Source organism: Podarcis gaigeae, assembly GCF_964106915.1.
Source record: "Podarcis gaigeae genome assembly, chromosome: 3".
Classification (NCBI taxonomy): domain Eukaryota; kingdom Metazoa; phylum Chordata; class Lepidosauria; order Squamata; family Lacertidae; genus Podarcis; species Podarcis gaigeae.
Window position 1 is genome coordinate 22,529,353 of NC_139680.1, and position 17,576 is coordinate 22,546,928.

A 17,576-nucleotide genomic window follows, 5' to 3' on the forward strand; every position below is an offset into this window, starting at 1 on the left:
GAAAGGACACATGTTCAAATGCATAATTTGGGATCACTTCTTTCAAAATGGTCCGGGTAGAGCAGGCACCCATATCCAAGCGAGTGGTTTTTAGCACAGAGCCAAAGCCAACTATTATTCCGGATTTCATAGAGTCATAGAGCTGGAAGGGACCACGAGGGTCATCTAGTCCGACCCGCTGCGATGCAAGAATCTTTTGCCCGACGTGGAACTCGAACCCACAACCCTGAGATGAAGAGTCTTGTGCTCTCCCGACTGAGCTATCCCAGTGGGTTTAGACACGCATACAAAAACACACCAAGCATTGTGTGTGTGTGTTGGTTGGGCTTCCTTGAAAGAAGCCCGTGGCCAAAGAAGATATGTTAGACCTAAGTTCAAGGTTGCCCACTGGCCATAGCTGCCGACGTTCCCCTTTTTAAAAGGGAAATTCCCTTCTTCCAAATAGGATTCCTCACAAGAAAAGGGAAAAGTTGACAGCTATGACACTGGCTCCCAGGTGTCCCTTGCTCTTTTTAAGGGAGGAGGGCACTCTTATTTAGACTGGATCCAGAGCGACCCTTGCAAACGGCCTCTTGAGCGACCCCAGGAGGACATTTCTCCTCAAAGACACCAAGCAAAGCCTGGGTTTGGGCTGCTGCTGTCGCTTAACCGACAAGGGGGAACCATTCCCTGCACTCCTGTAGCTGCGGCTTCCCGCCTTTTACGCTCCACCAGCCGCCTCAAGGCGCCCAACGTGCGCCCTGCGAGGTAGGTCTGTCGGGAAGGCGAGAAGCGTGAGGGACGACGACGGGACGCCAGAGCGCGTTTCGCGGCGCGGCGCGGGATTCCCGAGCGCGTCCCTCGTCCCGCCCCTCAGTCGGCGCGCGTGCTTTCTCTCTCTCTCCAGTTGCCCCCTCAACTGCCCCGTCGTCCCCTGTGACTGGAAAAGAAGATTCCCAGCCACTGCCGCCACCTCCCTCAGCGGGGCGGAGGGGGGTTTTTTTGAGGGGGGGGGGAGAGAAGAGAAGAGAGAAAACGATTCCCCTCGCTTTCCCGCCTTTCCCACCCCCGTTTCGTGAGGGCTGCGAGAAGGCTGCTGCGGCTGCTTTGCCTTGGGCTTTGGCGGGTGCGCTCGCTCGCTCGCTCCTGCTGCCGCCGCTGCGCCGCTCCAGCCTCCTTCCCCTCTCTGTGGGAAGGGATGGTTGAGTCCAGCAGCAGCAGGAGCGGCGGCGGCGGCGGCAGCGGCAGCAGCAGCTCCTTCTTGCGCTGCTAGCAGCCTGTCAAGCTTGCCGCGCTCTCCCGGCTCGGCTGCGTCCCTCAGCTTCTCCTCCTCGCCGTGACAGGAGCAACCCGCTATTTCCATTTGGTTCTCTCCTCTCCCTCGCGCGCCTTTCTTTTTATTTGCCGCCGCCGCCGCGTCTCCTCTGGCTTCCCTCCTCACTCGATGCCCGGCCGCGTCTCCTCCTCTCGCACCACCACCGCCGCCACCTCTCCACGGTCTTCCTCGTCGTCGACGTCTCCGCTGTCTTGGGGCAGCTGGTGGTTTTCGCCTCAGACTCTGGAGAGCCGCTGGCGGAGGAGGCTCTCGCCGCTCCTCTCCCTCAGCCTGGTCTCCCCGCGCGCTCTCCGCCCCGCAGTGGCTCGCCGGCACTTGATGCTATGAGAAGGCGGCGAGCCGAGGCAACCAGCAGTCCTGCAGGAGGCGTCGAATGCTGCGCCGCCGCCGCCGCTGCCACTCGCGGCACCTGGAGCTCCCCTCGCTGCTGCTGCTGCTGCCGCCGCCGACACCACCACCTCCTTCTCCTTCTCCTCCTCCGCCTGGCTTCGCCCTCTGGTGATTCTTTCGCCCCGCGGGTACTTCTGGCGAGGGAGGGAGCCCGCGCTCGCAGCTGAGAGGCGCCGCGGCGAGGTGCTCCGACCGACCGGTCAAGCAGCCAACCAACCAACCAACCGGCGTTGCAAACCCCCCCCCTCCACCCCCACCCCGGGTCTCAGCCTGCCTCCTCCGAGCTCCCGCTCGCGCCTTTCCCTCTCTCTCTATGTGTGTGGAATAAACTGCAGACATGACTGCGTGGAGGCAATTCGAGGCTCGGCTGCTGGTGCTCTGCGCGGGGCTCGTCGCCGCAGCTCAGGGTAAGCCTTGCTGGTTTCTCCTTCTTTCCGTTACTTGAGGGGGGCTTCCTCCTTTTGTGTTTGTGGGGGGGGGCGGGGGGAGATTCTTCTACAGCCGACCCGACTGGAAGGAGGGGGGAAGGGGGTGTCGTGCCTGTGCCAGCTCCCGGCTTTACCTCAGGCGTGTATTCCCCCCCCCCATATATATACACACACACACACTGGTCAACGGCTCCACGCTCCCCTTGCCGTCGCCGCGCACACCCGGACCGTGGCATGCCTGGCACCTGCTCCCTCCCAGCTCCGCCGCTGGTGGTTCATGAAGGGAGCTTATGTGGGGGTGGTTGTTGTTTTTTGCTGGTGGTTTGTGGGGGGGGGGTGCGCTATGGGGGAGGAACTGCGCCGCCAGCGAAGGGAGCCTCCCGGGCTGGACGGGGGGGACCTTGCCCTCTCTCCTCGTCCGCACATGGGTGGTGATGTGGTGGTGGTGGCTGGTACTTAACTGAGGGATGCTAAAGATAGCTTGCCTGGGCTGCCAAGTTCCTTCCCGCCTCCGCCTCCTCCTCCTCCTCCTCCTCTGCCGCCTCCCCACCCTCAGACCCTCTCGTCTTCCTCCCCGAGATGGAAAGAAGCTCCGCTGCCAGCAAAGGCGAGCTAGGCACCTCGCCCGCCGTTCTGCTGCCCTGCTTTCCCAGAAGGAGGTGGCCGTGTGGTGTTCTCAGCCCTCGCCCACCCCACCCCTGGGATGGCTGAGACCTGTACTTTGTTCCTTGCAAGTTGCAGGGAGGCAGGGGAGGGAAGCAGGCTTGGAGGGGACCCAAGGATGTTCCTGATGGTCGGCATAGAAAAAGGTGGTGCTTATCTTGCCTGTAGTCCCTCTCTTCTCCCCCCCACATCCAGGAATCTCCTTTCACCATTTGCTTGCTTGGTATTCTCTTTCTCCTTGAAACCAAGGTGGGGCAGGATACCGGAGGGTTACACAACTTCTGCCTTGGCCCTAGCCCCACAACTTACCTAGTTGCCCCTGAGACAACAAGGTCGGCTTTATTCACTTTGCTTCTCATTAGCCCGGGCCTTTTTCGTGTTGGCAAGGTGTGTGTGTGTGTTGTGGCTGCCTCTGGTGACAACACCTGCTTACTTCAAAACCTGTTTCTGTCTTGCTTCTGAAACTCCCTCTTCCTTCTTCCTCTTCAGGTGTCCTTACAAAAGGGTAGGAGGGGGATATAGATAATTTCTTTTGCTATTTTTTTAATAAAATGAAAAAAAAAATCCATTCTAGCATAACATATTAAAAACAGCTATTTCTCCCAAATCAACCTCTTTTTTTTTGCTGTCCCGATTTTATAGCAAATTATTGAAAACTCAGAGAGAACAAAAACTTCAAAGTGACTAAAAGTGCTTGTGTCTGCCTCTCCTGTCTACTTCCTGTGTGAGTGTGTGTTCTGAATTATGACATGGTGCCACATTGTAAAGTAGTGGGGTCACTTTGCATAAGTGAGCATCCCGTTTAGATTCCCTCCCTCTCTTTTTCTTCCTTCTTCTTTCCCTGAATTACTTTTAATCACTAGGCAGAGGTTAGGGGAAGGGTAAAAGGCAGGTGGCAACATCTCATCTCTGTTTCAATACACTGAGTTGTGCTAAGGCTTGCATAGTTTGGAGCAAGAAGAGCAAGTTGTGTTAATGAATGCACTAAAGCCCCATCACCACCCTGCCTTCAACCCCATCCCTGGAGCTGCCGCAGGTGACAAAGTGATGCCTGGCTCTTTGCTGCCTCTGATCTCATTTTACTCACTTTGAATAAAGAACAGAGGAACAGAAACATCTGACATATTTAGAAATCGTGCTGAAAGGCCAGCTCCTATAAAGACAAGGCTCGCCCTTGGAGCTATTCACACGCCATAGTAGGATTTTGCCCCTTTTCAGTCTACTGCGGCAACAGAGGTCTTTCTGTTTCATTCCATTTCCAAAAGTTGCTATATTTTCATCACACTCTACCACCCTTGACTCTGTGTCTTCTTAGCTGGGAGACAGCGTTTTTCTTTCCCCTGTGCAGCCCCAATTAGCCAAGGTTTTGCCTTGCCCTGCTACTGCTGCTTAATAATCCTGACACGTGTGTTTCATTTCAGTCCTTTGCCTCTGGATTGGGGTTTTTTGAGAAGTTGGATTTGAAAGGAGGACACAAATCCAGATCCTCTGGCAAATTCAGATTCTTTTAGCAGCTGCTAACAGCTGCCTGTGGCCAGGAGCACTGGAGGAATGGGGGGGGGCATTTGCCAGGAATGGACATACAATTGCAATCAAACGGGCTCATCCTGTGGCATCAAGGCAAATAATATGTTCTTGAGGCTGAGGAGAGGAGAGGGTGGGATAAGTTACAATCAATAGCACTATTGTCTCAGCTACAGCTGAGGACTTAGAGTTCTGACTCACTTATTAAACACACTGTTGCTGGTTCTTGACATTTGCCATTTTAGCATTTTCCTTAAAAAAGAAAAGAAAAGCTGACATTGTGTATGAAATGCTGAGTCTGGTTCATGCTTAGAAAGCACTGCTCAGATGTATTCAGCTAATCCATAAAGTGGGCTTTGGGCAGTACCTTTGGTGATGCAAGAGTTAAGATTAATTTAGCTGTGCGTTATTTTAATATGGGGAGGGGGGGAATAGGCTGCAATCTTACGTAGCACTGGATCCAGACAACAAGCAGAAGAAGAAAAGAAGAAGAAGAAGAAACAGCAGTGACGTTTGACTCCTTCCCACTGCTACCTTTTAGATTCCAAAGCTTTAAAGCACTTGCATCTATATTTAGCATAATGTAAACCTACATTTGGAACGAGGTGTACTGCTTAAAGGGAGAGTGACTGAAAAATAACTATCACCTAGTAACAGATCAGCTTTGGTTTTCTAAGCACATAACATCTTAATTAGCAGTGCCCAGCAACTCTTTATTTTAACTGCCCCATGGAAAGGAATTAATTTGCTTTTTTTATTGACAGAGATTCTATGATGAAGAATCCAAAGTGCTACATTTCCATGGAGAAGTGTGTGTGTGTGTGTTTTATATGTAATGTTCTCTTTGTCTTAAAGTATATTTATCACTAACATTCCTGCCACACACACACACACTATATGTGTAGGTCAAATCCCATAACCTATTGAACAGTTGCACATAAGTTCCTTCCCAAATAAAATGCTTTTAAAAGGGTTAATAGGTGTACTGCAGACTTGTGGTTCCTTTTCATTTTTCTTTAGCTAAAAATCTATAGAAATCTGTGTTTAGCCTATTGGCTTTCTTCCGGTAACTTTCTTGAAGCCGAAACCAGAATCCAAATGCATATTTACTTGTAAGTAGGTCTTATTGAGCTAGGATAATTTACTTTAAATATGGTTAGGATAGGGCTATAAGCTCTACATATTCGGTTAAAATCGCTCAGGAATGCATCCCTGCTTTCCATGCCAGCAATTCCCATCCATGTGATTTAAAGTATGCATATACCCTCCTTTTTGGCAGGAGGAAAAAAAAATAGGGAGGCCTATATGTTTCCACCGCTGTACTAAAAAAAAAAAAAAAGAAAGAAAAAGTAGAAATCCTCCTCTCCAACCTCACCTCTGTCACAGCAATAAGGTACGCACTACTTGCTAATTATAAGGAACAGAGGGGAATTAAGGTTACATGAGTGCAGCTTTGCTTCCAGTAATTAATAGGGTTCTTGATAGGTACAAGAAGCTGCAAAGAAGCATATAACTTGGAAGCAAGGAGTAAAAGTTGCTTCTTGTGATTTTTAAATGGGATTAAAAAGGTGTGCATTTTTGGTTGTTGCTTTGTACTATGTTTCCATTGTTACTGGATTTTTGGAAAGCAAACGTTTCTTGAGAAGGGAGCTACTCTGTGTTGATTTGGGGAATAATATTTTTTTTCTGATGAAAGGAAGGGGGGGGGGAACCACACCTATTTTACATGCTTTTGCCTTTCTCCATCATGGGACTGGGACTGGGAGAAAGCACCCATAGTTAATGCAATGTGGTCCAGTGCTTGGGGAAAATATCCAGATTTCCTCTCCTTGATCACATGCACCTTGAAGATTTTTTATTTAATTCAATAGCTTGGCTCAGATCCTCATCAGGTCATATTTTTTAACATGTTGGGCTGATAAATGAGGCAATTATTATTGCATGTAAACAGATAGTCCAGATAACTCCTCTGACTGAGTAGAAAGGTGTGCCCATTGGGGCTTTGGATTTCTCTCCACCAAACTGCAGGTCATTGTGACATGCCAAGCCGCTTAAGAAAGAATGCCCTCTCATCTTCCTCACTCATCATAGTCATCATTTACCACAACCACACCTCCAAGTAATCCAGCCAATGTCTTGTGCATGGTCTACACTAACATAGAAGGGTGTTGTTTCTTGATGGCTATTTGCTCAGTATTAAATTTAGGAGGTTTGACTTAAGAAGCTGTCCTGCAAACCTAAGGTTATGGCTGGGGTTACGGTGCTAATATAACACTCCAGCCAAACCAAAGTAGTATAGCCACTTAATGAAGATTGTGAACTAATAATATTCACAGGGGTGGGTGGGAAGGTAGGTTTCTTTGATTTAAAAAATAAATAAATGTCCTAGTTTCCTTTTCCTTTTTACAGTTCCCAAGATCTGTAATTGTATTGTATTATTTTATGTACTGTGGCTTACCATTGTTTTATTGATTATAGTTTAGAAATTATTTATTGTAACTGTTGAGTGGATTTCTGTTTAACTTTTATATATTATTATTATTATTTAATACTATTCTAATGATTGTTGAATGTTACTTTTTTGATGTAGGTTGCCTATTTTAAAGTTATGTTTTATTATAACATTTTTGTATTGCATTAGATTGTTATAAGATGGAACATTTTTTGTTTCTTCAGCTTGTAAGCCGCCTTGAATATTGTAAGATAGAAAGACGGTATACAATTTTTATTAAAAAAATGATGATGATAAGATAGTTTTCTTCAGATGAAGCGGGAAATGTAATACCATATGTAGCATTCTGTGGCTTCATTTCATCACTACTTCCAGGACATCTGACCAACTGTTCTGCAAAATGGTTAAGTTCGTTTCAATAATAATAATAATAATAATAATAATAATAATAATAATAATAATAATTTATACCCTGCCCATCTGGCTGAGTTTCCCCAGCCACTCTGGGCGGCTCCCAATCAAGTATTAGTTGTTGCATGCATTTAAAGAGACTTGCTTCAAGTCTGTAAAATATATCGCTACTTACAGAAAGACCTTGTAGTAGAAATAAAGTCTTCCAAAGCAGATCATATAATATTGTAGGCACAGAAGGATTAGTTCCAAAAGTCATTTGTTCATGCTGGTAGTCAAGGACTTTAATCCTACTGATAAACGTAACTATAATGCTGCTCAGGCAGTGGTTTGTCTGAATGTTAGCAATAGAGATAAAGGTACAACCACCAGGGGTGTTGCGTAGTGCATAACTCTTCTTCTCCCCATCCAACTTTCACAGTGAGACATTGCCTTGTTATTCTCACATGGTCGTGCCCTATGGACCAGGTGCGTAAATCTGCATCTCACACCCTCAGCTGAAAATTCTCCTGCTCCCAGCCCTGCACTGTGTGATCATAAGAGAAAGAAATTATGCCACCTCTTATCTAGCACAGAAATCGCTTTGTAGCCACATTCTCCTAATTCACAACTCATTATCCAGATGCCAGCTATTCAGATGTCTCCCTTGTTAAAGTTTGGCCTGTGTATGGAAACATCTTATGGGAAATAAATGTAGCAAGCCTGTCCTGCTCTGCTACCTATCAGAAGCCTTTCCAATGTGAGTGCCACTTAAAAAGAGCTCAGTTTTGTGCTATGGGCATGTCTACACATAGTCTTAATGGGTTTAGCAGTCATTTCATTTGCTACATACACACAGACAGACATAAAAAAGAGGAAGAGGAAATGGAGGAAGGAGTAAACAGGGGAAGAATGTACAGTTGATAGTTAAAATAGTATGAAACTAATATAAACAACTAGTGTAAAACCAATATAAATTACTAGTGTAGATATATAATGTTGATTACATCATGGTGGTCAAGGTGCCCTTTGGAGGTCATAGTTGGGAGGATTCTTGGCCATTTTGTCCAATCCTGTGTTCAGTTCATAATCTGCAATGGAGGATGCAGATACAGTACTCCTTCCTGACGGTTGTCTGGACTCTTTTCCAGTAGTTCCAGCAACACTCACCACATCCTGAGGCAGTCCATTCCACTCCTAACTTTCTCTTAATATTTAGCTGAAATCTGCTTCCTTGCAGTTTTTGCCATTTTTCTACTCCTGCCTTCTGGAAAAACATAGACAAGAAGTTGGCTCCTTATTGTGTGTGACAGCCGTGTGTGTGTGTGTGTGTGTGTGTGTGTGTGTAACATTATCATTGCCCCTCTCCTTTTAATATTCTTTTCTCCAAGCTAAACACCCAACTCTCTCAACTGTTCTTCTTGGCAGTTGGTTTCCAGATTCCTCACCATTCTGATTGTCCTCCTCTGAACATGCTTCAGTTGGTCAAGGTCCTTCTCAAAGTACCCAGAACTGACCAGCACAGAGTAGAATGAAATGATTACTTATCACAATTTGGACACCATGCACCTATTTATACATCCAAAGACTGCAAAGTTCTTTATAGCCACATTGCACAACTGTTTCATGTTTGGCTTATGATGAATCAATACACCTTTGGCATGTAAGGTGTGTGGGAGGGGTCTCCTCTCCCTTCTATATTTGTGGCATTGATTCTTAGCGCCTAAATGCAGGTACAGATTCATATCTGTTGAATCTCATCTTGTGGGTTTCAATATATCAAGACCATCATGAATCTTTCTGCTACTGCAAGGGATGTGCTCTAGTGGAACATCACTTTTCCCCTCCTCTCCCCAGCAGCTCAATGTATACCCCCCCAAAAAATTAGCTCTGGTGGGCTGGGGCTGGAGTAAATTTTGTGATGGTTTTTTAAGCATAGGAAAGAAATGAGATCTCTGCTAGTAGGAATGAATTCTTCTGGAATTCGCTTTCTTGTGCAGACATCTGACTCAGAGCTAGTCAATTTGGTACCCTCTAGATCAGTGTTTCCCAACCTTGTGCCTCCAGATGTTTTTGGCCTACAACTCCCATCATCCCTGACCACTGGTCTTGCTAGCTAGGGATGATGGGAGTTGTAGGCCAAAAACATCTGGAGGCACAAGGTTGGGAAACACTGCTCTAGATGTGACTGAACTCCAATTTCCACCTGTTCCAGCCAGCTTGACCAATGGTCAGGGGGTAATGGGAGCTGCAGAGGGGACATCTGGTAGAAACCTCTAAATCTAACTGAACCTGAGAAGTGCATAAAAGGATATATAGTAAAAATGTTTCGGATCTGATAAGTGACTTGTCTTCCATACTGTTATTTGAAAAGGTAATTTTAAATCATCACTGCAGTTATTTTCTCTTCCATCTCCCGCAGAATATACAGAACAAGCAGATTTTACACATTATTCCTGATGCCAAGTTTCAATGAAAAGCAGGGAAGTGAATATCCTTCTTCAGCTAAGAGTCAGGCTCTGGAACATACATACATGTGTTCCAGCTTATTTTCAAAGAGCAAGTTTTTGTGTACCCTTTGCTTGCTGCTATCACTTTGTCAAAATAATGACTGGAACTACAACAACTTAAGGTTCCCCGCCATGCTTAATGCCTACTCATATATATGGGTGGAAAAAGCTTTATGTGTTGTATTCTCATTGCTTCTAGAGTAGTGGTTCCCATACTGTGAGGCTGTTTTCTTAAGTGGGATTCAAATAAGCACAGAGACTATGAGGGAAGAGAGGGAAGCTTCATTTTCTGTCACTGTTTGGTTCTGGAGTTGCCAAAATTGAGATCTACTCTTTAATATATCGGTTCAATACAAAGTAGCTATTCATGCAGTTCAGAGTAGCAGCAGTCTAGGCGGGGAGTGGGGGGGAGAGAAAGAAAATAAGAAGCAAACAAGTTTTTTTTTTAATACAGGTCTTTTTACTTTCTTTTATACATTTTTTTAAATAAAATAAAATAAATCTGTCTTTTCTATGGCACAAATCCATTTAAATGCTCATGAATACAGTAGTGGGGTAGAGCTCCAATCTGAAATACATTTTATTTTATTTTGTACCTGCAGAGGACTCATAATCCAGTTTCAATCAGACTGGACAAATAAGCACTGATCTCTCTTTTTAAAAGAAAAACGTCTTGCTATTTTAATTTTGTTATCTATTTTAATTATAATTTATATGTCTCGTTGGTTTATATTTCAGTATAGTTTTTAGTTGTTTTGTAAGTCGCCTCAGTCTTTGGAAATGATGAATTATAAATACATAAATAAAGTGACCTTTTTTTTCTTGATTAGCAAGTTCTATAAAATATTTGTTGCAGTGTTTCCAAGAGCAATACCTATATAGACAAATTACATGAACTATATCTGATGTGATGATTGTGATGTACTATGGTAACATTTGTGAATTGTCTGCTGGTGCAAATCAAAACAAACAAAAACTGACGTAAGTTCTTATCAGAACATGCAATATTCCTCTTATTTTCAATGAACACATTTCACAGTATTAACATAGATCCACAGTTGTGGCCCTTTTTTAAGAGCAAGACAGCTGAATCTCATTCTTCTATTATGACAATTGGGAATTGTAGGTTCTACAGCAGGCTTCCTTAACCTCGGCCCTTCATCTGTTTTTGGCCTATAACTTCCATGATCCCTAGCTAGCAGGAGCAATGGTCAGGGATGATGGGAATTGTAGTCTCAAAACATCTGGAGAATTGAGGTTGAGAAAGCCTGTTCTACAGCTTATGGTTTTAAAAAAAGTTCTGTTGACATTCGAAATCTGGCAATATAGGAGAGGTACGTTTTAGGATGCCCCATGCAAAATTTGGAGTAGAAACGATAATAGATGGCTTGTTTTGAATGACAAATCTATGAATAATTTTAGGTAGTTAACAGGTGTTGTGCATTTTCCTTCCATAGCCTTTGTTGGGGTGGTTTTGGGGGAAATAGGCATCTGTGCTGCATATGTTGAGAAAGTGTTGCATTAGGTCAAGGGGCACACCTAGTATGTGCCATACTCATGATTTTTGTAATATGTTTGTAGCTTTGTGCAATTTAAAAAGTGTTTATCTTTCAAGTATGTCAATAGGTAAGAAGTTATGTTAGGGAGAAGAAATCCTAGGATATGAGTAGAAAACAGTTTGAGGGAAATGAGTGGAGTGGAAAACATATCAGATGGGCAGTTCGGGGATTTCAGAGAAAAGTGAGGGTTTGAGATTCAAGGGACTTTTACATATATTTGCTGAATTTCCTCCCCACCCCCATAGGAACTGGAATGTCAGAGCTTGTGTGAGCATGAAAAACCCTCAACACAACATGTTAAACCCAAAAAGTTATTTGTTGAATCTTAGAACAGTAGCTCATCACTTGTTAACTGGAGAGCATATTTATTTTATTTTTTGAATTTATATACCACCTTATACCCAGGGGTCTTAGGGCATTTCACAAAAATGCATTTTGAGATCATTTTAAACTGGAAGGCATATATATATATTTCAGGAGGAGAACTAGGTTTAATTTGTCTCATATTTATGTTTATAATGATAAGTACAAGTCTCTTGACTAATGAGAATGTTGCTAATGATTTGTTTTCAAGGATACAGCTGCACAAAAATCACAAATTCTTGCAACGGCAGGAATATTCTAATTGGAGGTATAATCATTAAATGTGATTTCCTACAGTCCTTCAGTTACCATACAATTTCTGCCATCTGTCTTTGTTTAAAGCTAGGTAGCTACTTTGTGCACCTTTACCTTCATAGGCAAATATTTGCTAAATTAGGAAGCAATAAAATATGCAGCATGATCCCCACACCAGTGAAAATACATAATGTACCAATCCCAACAAGACTGGGATTCAGTGCCACAAAATAATTATGTCTCATTATATTAAGTCAAGCTAGTATGTTATGGATAATATATGTAGCATGAGAAGTTGAGGAGAGTGATCATGGTTTATAACTTCATTTTAGCTTGGTTGTGAATTAAAAAGACCCTACTCCTGCACTAATTAATTTGAATAGCTATACAGTGGCCACCAAACTGAGCTTCCACCAGATCCGAAAGGCAAGGGAATGCAGGGAGGAAGTGTTTCATTATTGTGATGCTACTACAGAGATGCTTTATATGTGACAAACCTACCAATTCAGAAAAGAATGAGAGTCCCCTCAACAGCAATGTCGGTAGGCTTCCCTGAAAATTAATAGAAAAGCATAAAGCTGAATATAACAATGGGAAATTCTAGTGTACATGAACTATCACCAACAAATCATGGCTTGAGTTGAATCTGGAAGCAACTTTAAATGTTACTGCCATTTCATAGAAAATACCTGTGAAGCCACCATCTACTCAGTTACAACTTAACTGCTGTTTTGAATTGAAAATATGCTAATACAAGCATTGTGATTTTTCTTTGAACATATGGATATTGTGGTAATGTTCTGAAGAGCCGTGGGAGATGGTGAAGGGGGTCATTTCAACCTAATTTGTAATCATAACAACATTAATAGTGCAATCCTATACAAGTCTTGTCCAAATGGAATACTGTAGATACTTAACTGGGAACACATCCCATTGAAATTAGTAGTACTGATTTCTGAGTATATAGTGGGATTGTGCTCACAGCCTAGTATAACACATTAGAATTGCTGACTGGTAGAGATGCTTGTAACTCATAACATGAGGGAAAGGAGAAGGGGCTACTACAGTTGTGGCATTGCAAAGTATCTAGTGCAACTCCCCTTTTGCTTTTGCTTCAGATTCAGTAGGGGAATCTTATGTGCTGACCTACTTTTCTCCAGAACTTGCAAGTGGAAGTCAAAACATATTCTATTTGGGAGCTTGGATATTTTGTAAAACTACCCTTATACTGGCTTACTATTATAATTTTTTTATTGAGAGCTGTTTGTTAATCTAAAAATAAATGCATGTTTCCACCATTTTCTCCAGCAGTTGTTAAAATAAGGGTAAATATACATGTTCAAAGGCCTAAACTGGTGAACTTTGCAATTAGGAAGCAGCCAACTTTTATTATGTTCTCATCACACACACAATGGGCTGAATCCAACAGCACCCTTTCATTCATGGAATGGGATTGGATTCAGCAGAGGTTATTTTGGCAATTTCCCATAAAACGGTACTAAGTCCTGCACACTATTGGATAGCCCCAAATCCTCCTGTGTTGATTTGGGTGGCCTCAGAGAGTCAGAGGATAAGATGAATTGGTTTCTTCCTTCATGAGCAGGAGCCTTTGCTGGATCAAAGCCCCTTTTCATGAATGGAAGGACATAATTAAATCTAGCTCATTGATCCAATATAGGCATTTGGTTTGAGGGTATGGAGTAGGAATATCATAGCTTTACTGGATATTTGACAAATCTCTAGTACTACTCAGCAACTATAAGGATTCCACAGTGAGCGATCATCTCTATCTGTGTTTTTGTTGTTTGGAAAATGAAATAAACTTTAGTGCATTTATATTTCCAACACTGAACTATGTGGTGCTAGTCTATTAGGGCAGTTGAAAAGATATAAGGGTGGAGCTTAGCAAAACAGCTTCGCTGTGAAATATGTTAGACGATGAAGGCAGGAGCTACTGTTCCATCTACAGCTGTACTCTGTATGGAGGGAGACCAACAGTTTTAGTGGGGAGGATATATATGATATTCCCTTTAATACTACTAGACTTTTGCAAATGCTGCTATGCCATTCTGCCAAATGTGCAAGTTTTCCCCAGATTCTTAATATTCCTTTCCCATTCCTCAGGTAGGCATATCATCTGATGATCAGCAACAGCCCCTCACTGTGTGTGAAGTGCACACAACATTGGTTGCCACTTCTCAGCTGAAAGAGAGGAGCATACTATTAATTAGTTGGAACTGTGAAGCCTTAGAGAGAGAACAATGATGATATACTAGGCTTCAAAATGTTTTAAACTGGGGATCAGAAAATTCAGCCTACAGGGATCAAAACTGGCCTCTTACACAATAGTAGCCGGCTGCCCCACTTCAAGTTGCTATGTCAGTTTTCTGGAGAAAGTGATAACTATGACTGTGTGATTTGCTGACAATATACTCTGGGAATAGAATGATGTGCCATCTTTAATCCTCTCTTCTAGCAGCTATCCTGCACACCTTGCTACGAAATTACACATGCAAAAACTGAGATTGAAATATTTTCTGGGCCCTTTACACAGCAGATGTGAATGTAATCTGCCTGCCTGTTTTTAAATAAATCCCTGTTAGGTAGTACTCACAGCTAGGCACAATGTTCATTTTGGAACCATGCTATGCAAATTGGATTTCCTGGCGGTGGAGGTTTAAATACAGAGAACCTAATCCGAAGTCCACAGAACCCAACAGAAATATTCTTCTTGCCTTTAATGGGTTTCAGGCCCTTTATTGCATCCACTTATCCAAGTAGAAAAATATAAGTCTAAATGTATGTTCAAGCCAAGCACTGATGCTAACAGCATATCAAATTAATATTTGATGCTATGGAAATGGACAGAAAACGTCCTGCACATCATAGACGTACTGTATTAGGAAGCTGTTGACCAACTTGAAATGTATCATTTGCTCTCTGTGGTGTTCACTGGCTTTTGATTTGTTTGCTTTTGAAGAGAGATTAACCTTTAATTGCTTTCTTTAGTAACATTTAGTAAAAAGAACACACACAACAACTGATAGAATGGAGATGATCTCTGCAAACAGGAAAGATTTCCCCAACTCAGGTTGCCATAGCAATTGAAATTCTCTCCCCCCACCACAACTGTTAAGAGATGTGAATCCTCTGTTCCCTTATCTTAAGCAAGACCGAACGGAACATTTTTGCATTTTAAAATGATTCAAAACGAACACGAAACAAGGTGTTATTCACATATGGCCCTTATGGAAGTAGCATCATGTGGCATTCAGTATGAATTGCTTAACAATAAGTTTCTCATTCAAAGTCAAAACAACTCTCTATCCTGGGTCACGTCCCCCCCCCCCCCAATTTGGCAGATGGGAACTATTCTTAACATCTACCTATCTGACTCCATCGCTAGAGTTTTAATCCTGTACATACTAACTTGGACTCAGTGGAACTTACTTCTGACTAGGCACAGATTCCCTCCTTGCTGTTTGGCATCATTTACCAAAGGATGCTGCACTTGAATTATTTTATTAATGATATTGTTTGAGGCTCGATTTCTCAATGTTTTGTTAAAGGCTGTGTGTGCAGTTTTACATTTAAATACTGTTGTACTAAAAAGGGGGGGATAAGAATAATGGCACTAATCATAAGTAATAGTTACCATAGAACTGACAGGCAAACTTACAAGTATAATTTTGATCTCCATGACAATATTTTATCTTGCTACTTTATGTTTTAAGGGAATTACACTACAGAAGGATTACAGAACAAAGGAGAGCTAATCATTTTATTTCTTCTACAGCTCCACTTACAAAATTACTTCACTGAAATGTTATTGTCAGAAGAAAATAGAAAAGGCTATCTTGCCTGGATATTTAAATAACTGTGTGAAGTGCTTCATACCTGAGACAAGAGGTGTGTGAGCCAAGTGAACTTTCCAAATTTCTGCTAAGTACAGATATACATTATAGTTGCTTCAAAATTATTTGGGTGGAGACTTTAAAGTGGCTTATGAAGAAAAATTGTTGTTTCGTACGCATAATTTATAGGTTAGTATTGAAAAGCCGAAATGATGTAAGGCAAAAAGAGAAATAGGAGTTTTCCTACATGTTCAGAATCACATCATCTTGGAGTACCAAAGCTGTAGTGTCAGTCATAGAGGTGTTTTGATGAATCAGCATTTTCCCTGGATCCTTCAAATAAACAACAGATGTCAGACCTTCATATTCTTTCAAACAACCACTGTTTCCATTTCACAGTTAGGAAAGTCCAGCTGAGAGCCAGCGACTTATTCAAGACCAATAAGGGAATTTCAGATTTAGGAACACCTTGTCTAAACATGCATGCACATTCCTCGTGTGGAATACACTTCCTTCCATGCGCCAGCGTATTTTGAGTGAACCCCCACTCTAATGTAATCCAGCCCATTCATTCATCTTTGCATTTGTATGCCACTTCCCACACAAGAATGTGCCCAAAGTGGCTCACAACACAAGTCACAAATACATGTCACTATTTCACTGCTGGCTTTCATGATCTTTACTTTTGCTAGACCAAAGAATTCACACAGCCTGTGATTAGCAGAGCAATTGCCACACTGTCTATATTAACATTAGAGTGAAAGGTGTTATTACATATCAGTGCATACTCTGAAGAGCAAATGTTTTTTTCCTCAGTCTTAAGTTATCCATTTTATATATTGAATTCCATATATATATAAAAGGTAAAGGTACCCCTGCCCGTACGGGCCAGTCTTGACAGACTCTGGGGTTGTGCGCCCATCTCACTTAAGAGGCCAGGGGCCAGCGCTGTCCGGAGACACTTCCGGGTCATGTGGCCAGCGTGACATCGCTGCTCTGGCGAGCCAGAGCTGCACACAGAAACGCCGTTTACCTTCCTGCTGGTAAGCGGTCCCTATTTATCTACTTGCACCCAGAGGTGCTTTCGAACTGCTAGGTTGGCAGGCGCTGGGACCGAGCAGCGGGAGCGCACCCCGCCGCAGGGATTCGAACCGCCGAACTTTCGATCGGCAAGTCCTAGGTGCTGAGGCTTTAACCCACAGCGCCACCTGCGTCCCCATATATATATATATATATATATGCTTTTCTCAAAGCAGTGCCACCTTTCGAAGGAGGGGATATTTAAAGGCAGCAAGTATGTTATTGTATAATACATTGCTGTAATGGGCTTCATAAAAAAGTTGTCCCATTTCTTTGAAGTCTCTAAGCCCCACTCACCTCACAGAGTGTTTGTTGTGGGGGAGGAAGGGAAAGGATAATGTTAGCTGCTCTGAGACTCCTTAAAGGGAGTGAAAGGCGGGATATCAAATCCAAACTGTTCTTTAAAAAAAAATTAAAAAATTAAAAAGTTGTCCCAGGTTCCTCCTTTCCTGTCTCCTGGTTCAGCTCTCAGGTATCTCTAACTGCAACATATAGGTAAAGGTAAAGGGACTCCTGACCATTAGGTCCAGTCGTGACCGACTCTGGGGTTGCAACACTCATCTCACTTTATTGGCCGAGGGAGCTGGCGTACAGCTTCCGGGACATGTGGCCAGCATGATCAAGCCGCATCTGGCGAACCAGAGCAGCACACGGAAACACCGTTTACCTTCCCGCCTGAGTGGTACCTATTTATCTACTTGCACTTTGACGTGCTTTCGAACTGCTAGGTTGGCAGGAGCAGGGACCGAGCAACGGGAGCTCACCCCATCGTGGGGATTCGAACCGCCGACCT

General features: G+C 43.3%; 1 protein-coding gene across 2 annotated transcripts in view; it reads left to right on the forward strand.

Annotated features, from left to right (window-relative positions):
• The first annotated feature begins 651 nt into the window (after nucleotides 1-651).
• Nucleotides 652-17,576, forward strand: part of CSMD1 (CUB and Sushi multiple domains 1) — a 949,787-nt gene continuing 932,862 nt past the window's right edge. For both annotated transcript variants that reach the window (XM_083729648.1, XM_083729649.1), the window contains exon 1: nucleotides 652-2,112. In XM_083729648.1, coding sequence (XP_083585774.1) covers nucleotides 2,043-2,112 — 70 coding nt within the window. In that variant the 5' untranslated portion in view covers nucleotides 652-2,042. The remainder of the gene's footprint in view (nucleotides 2,113-17,576) is intronic.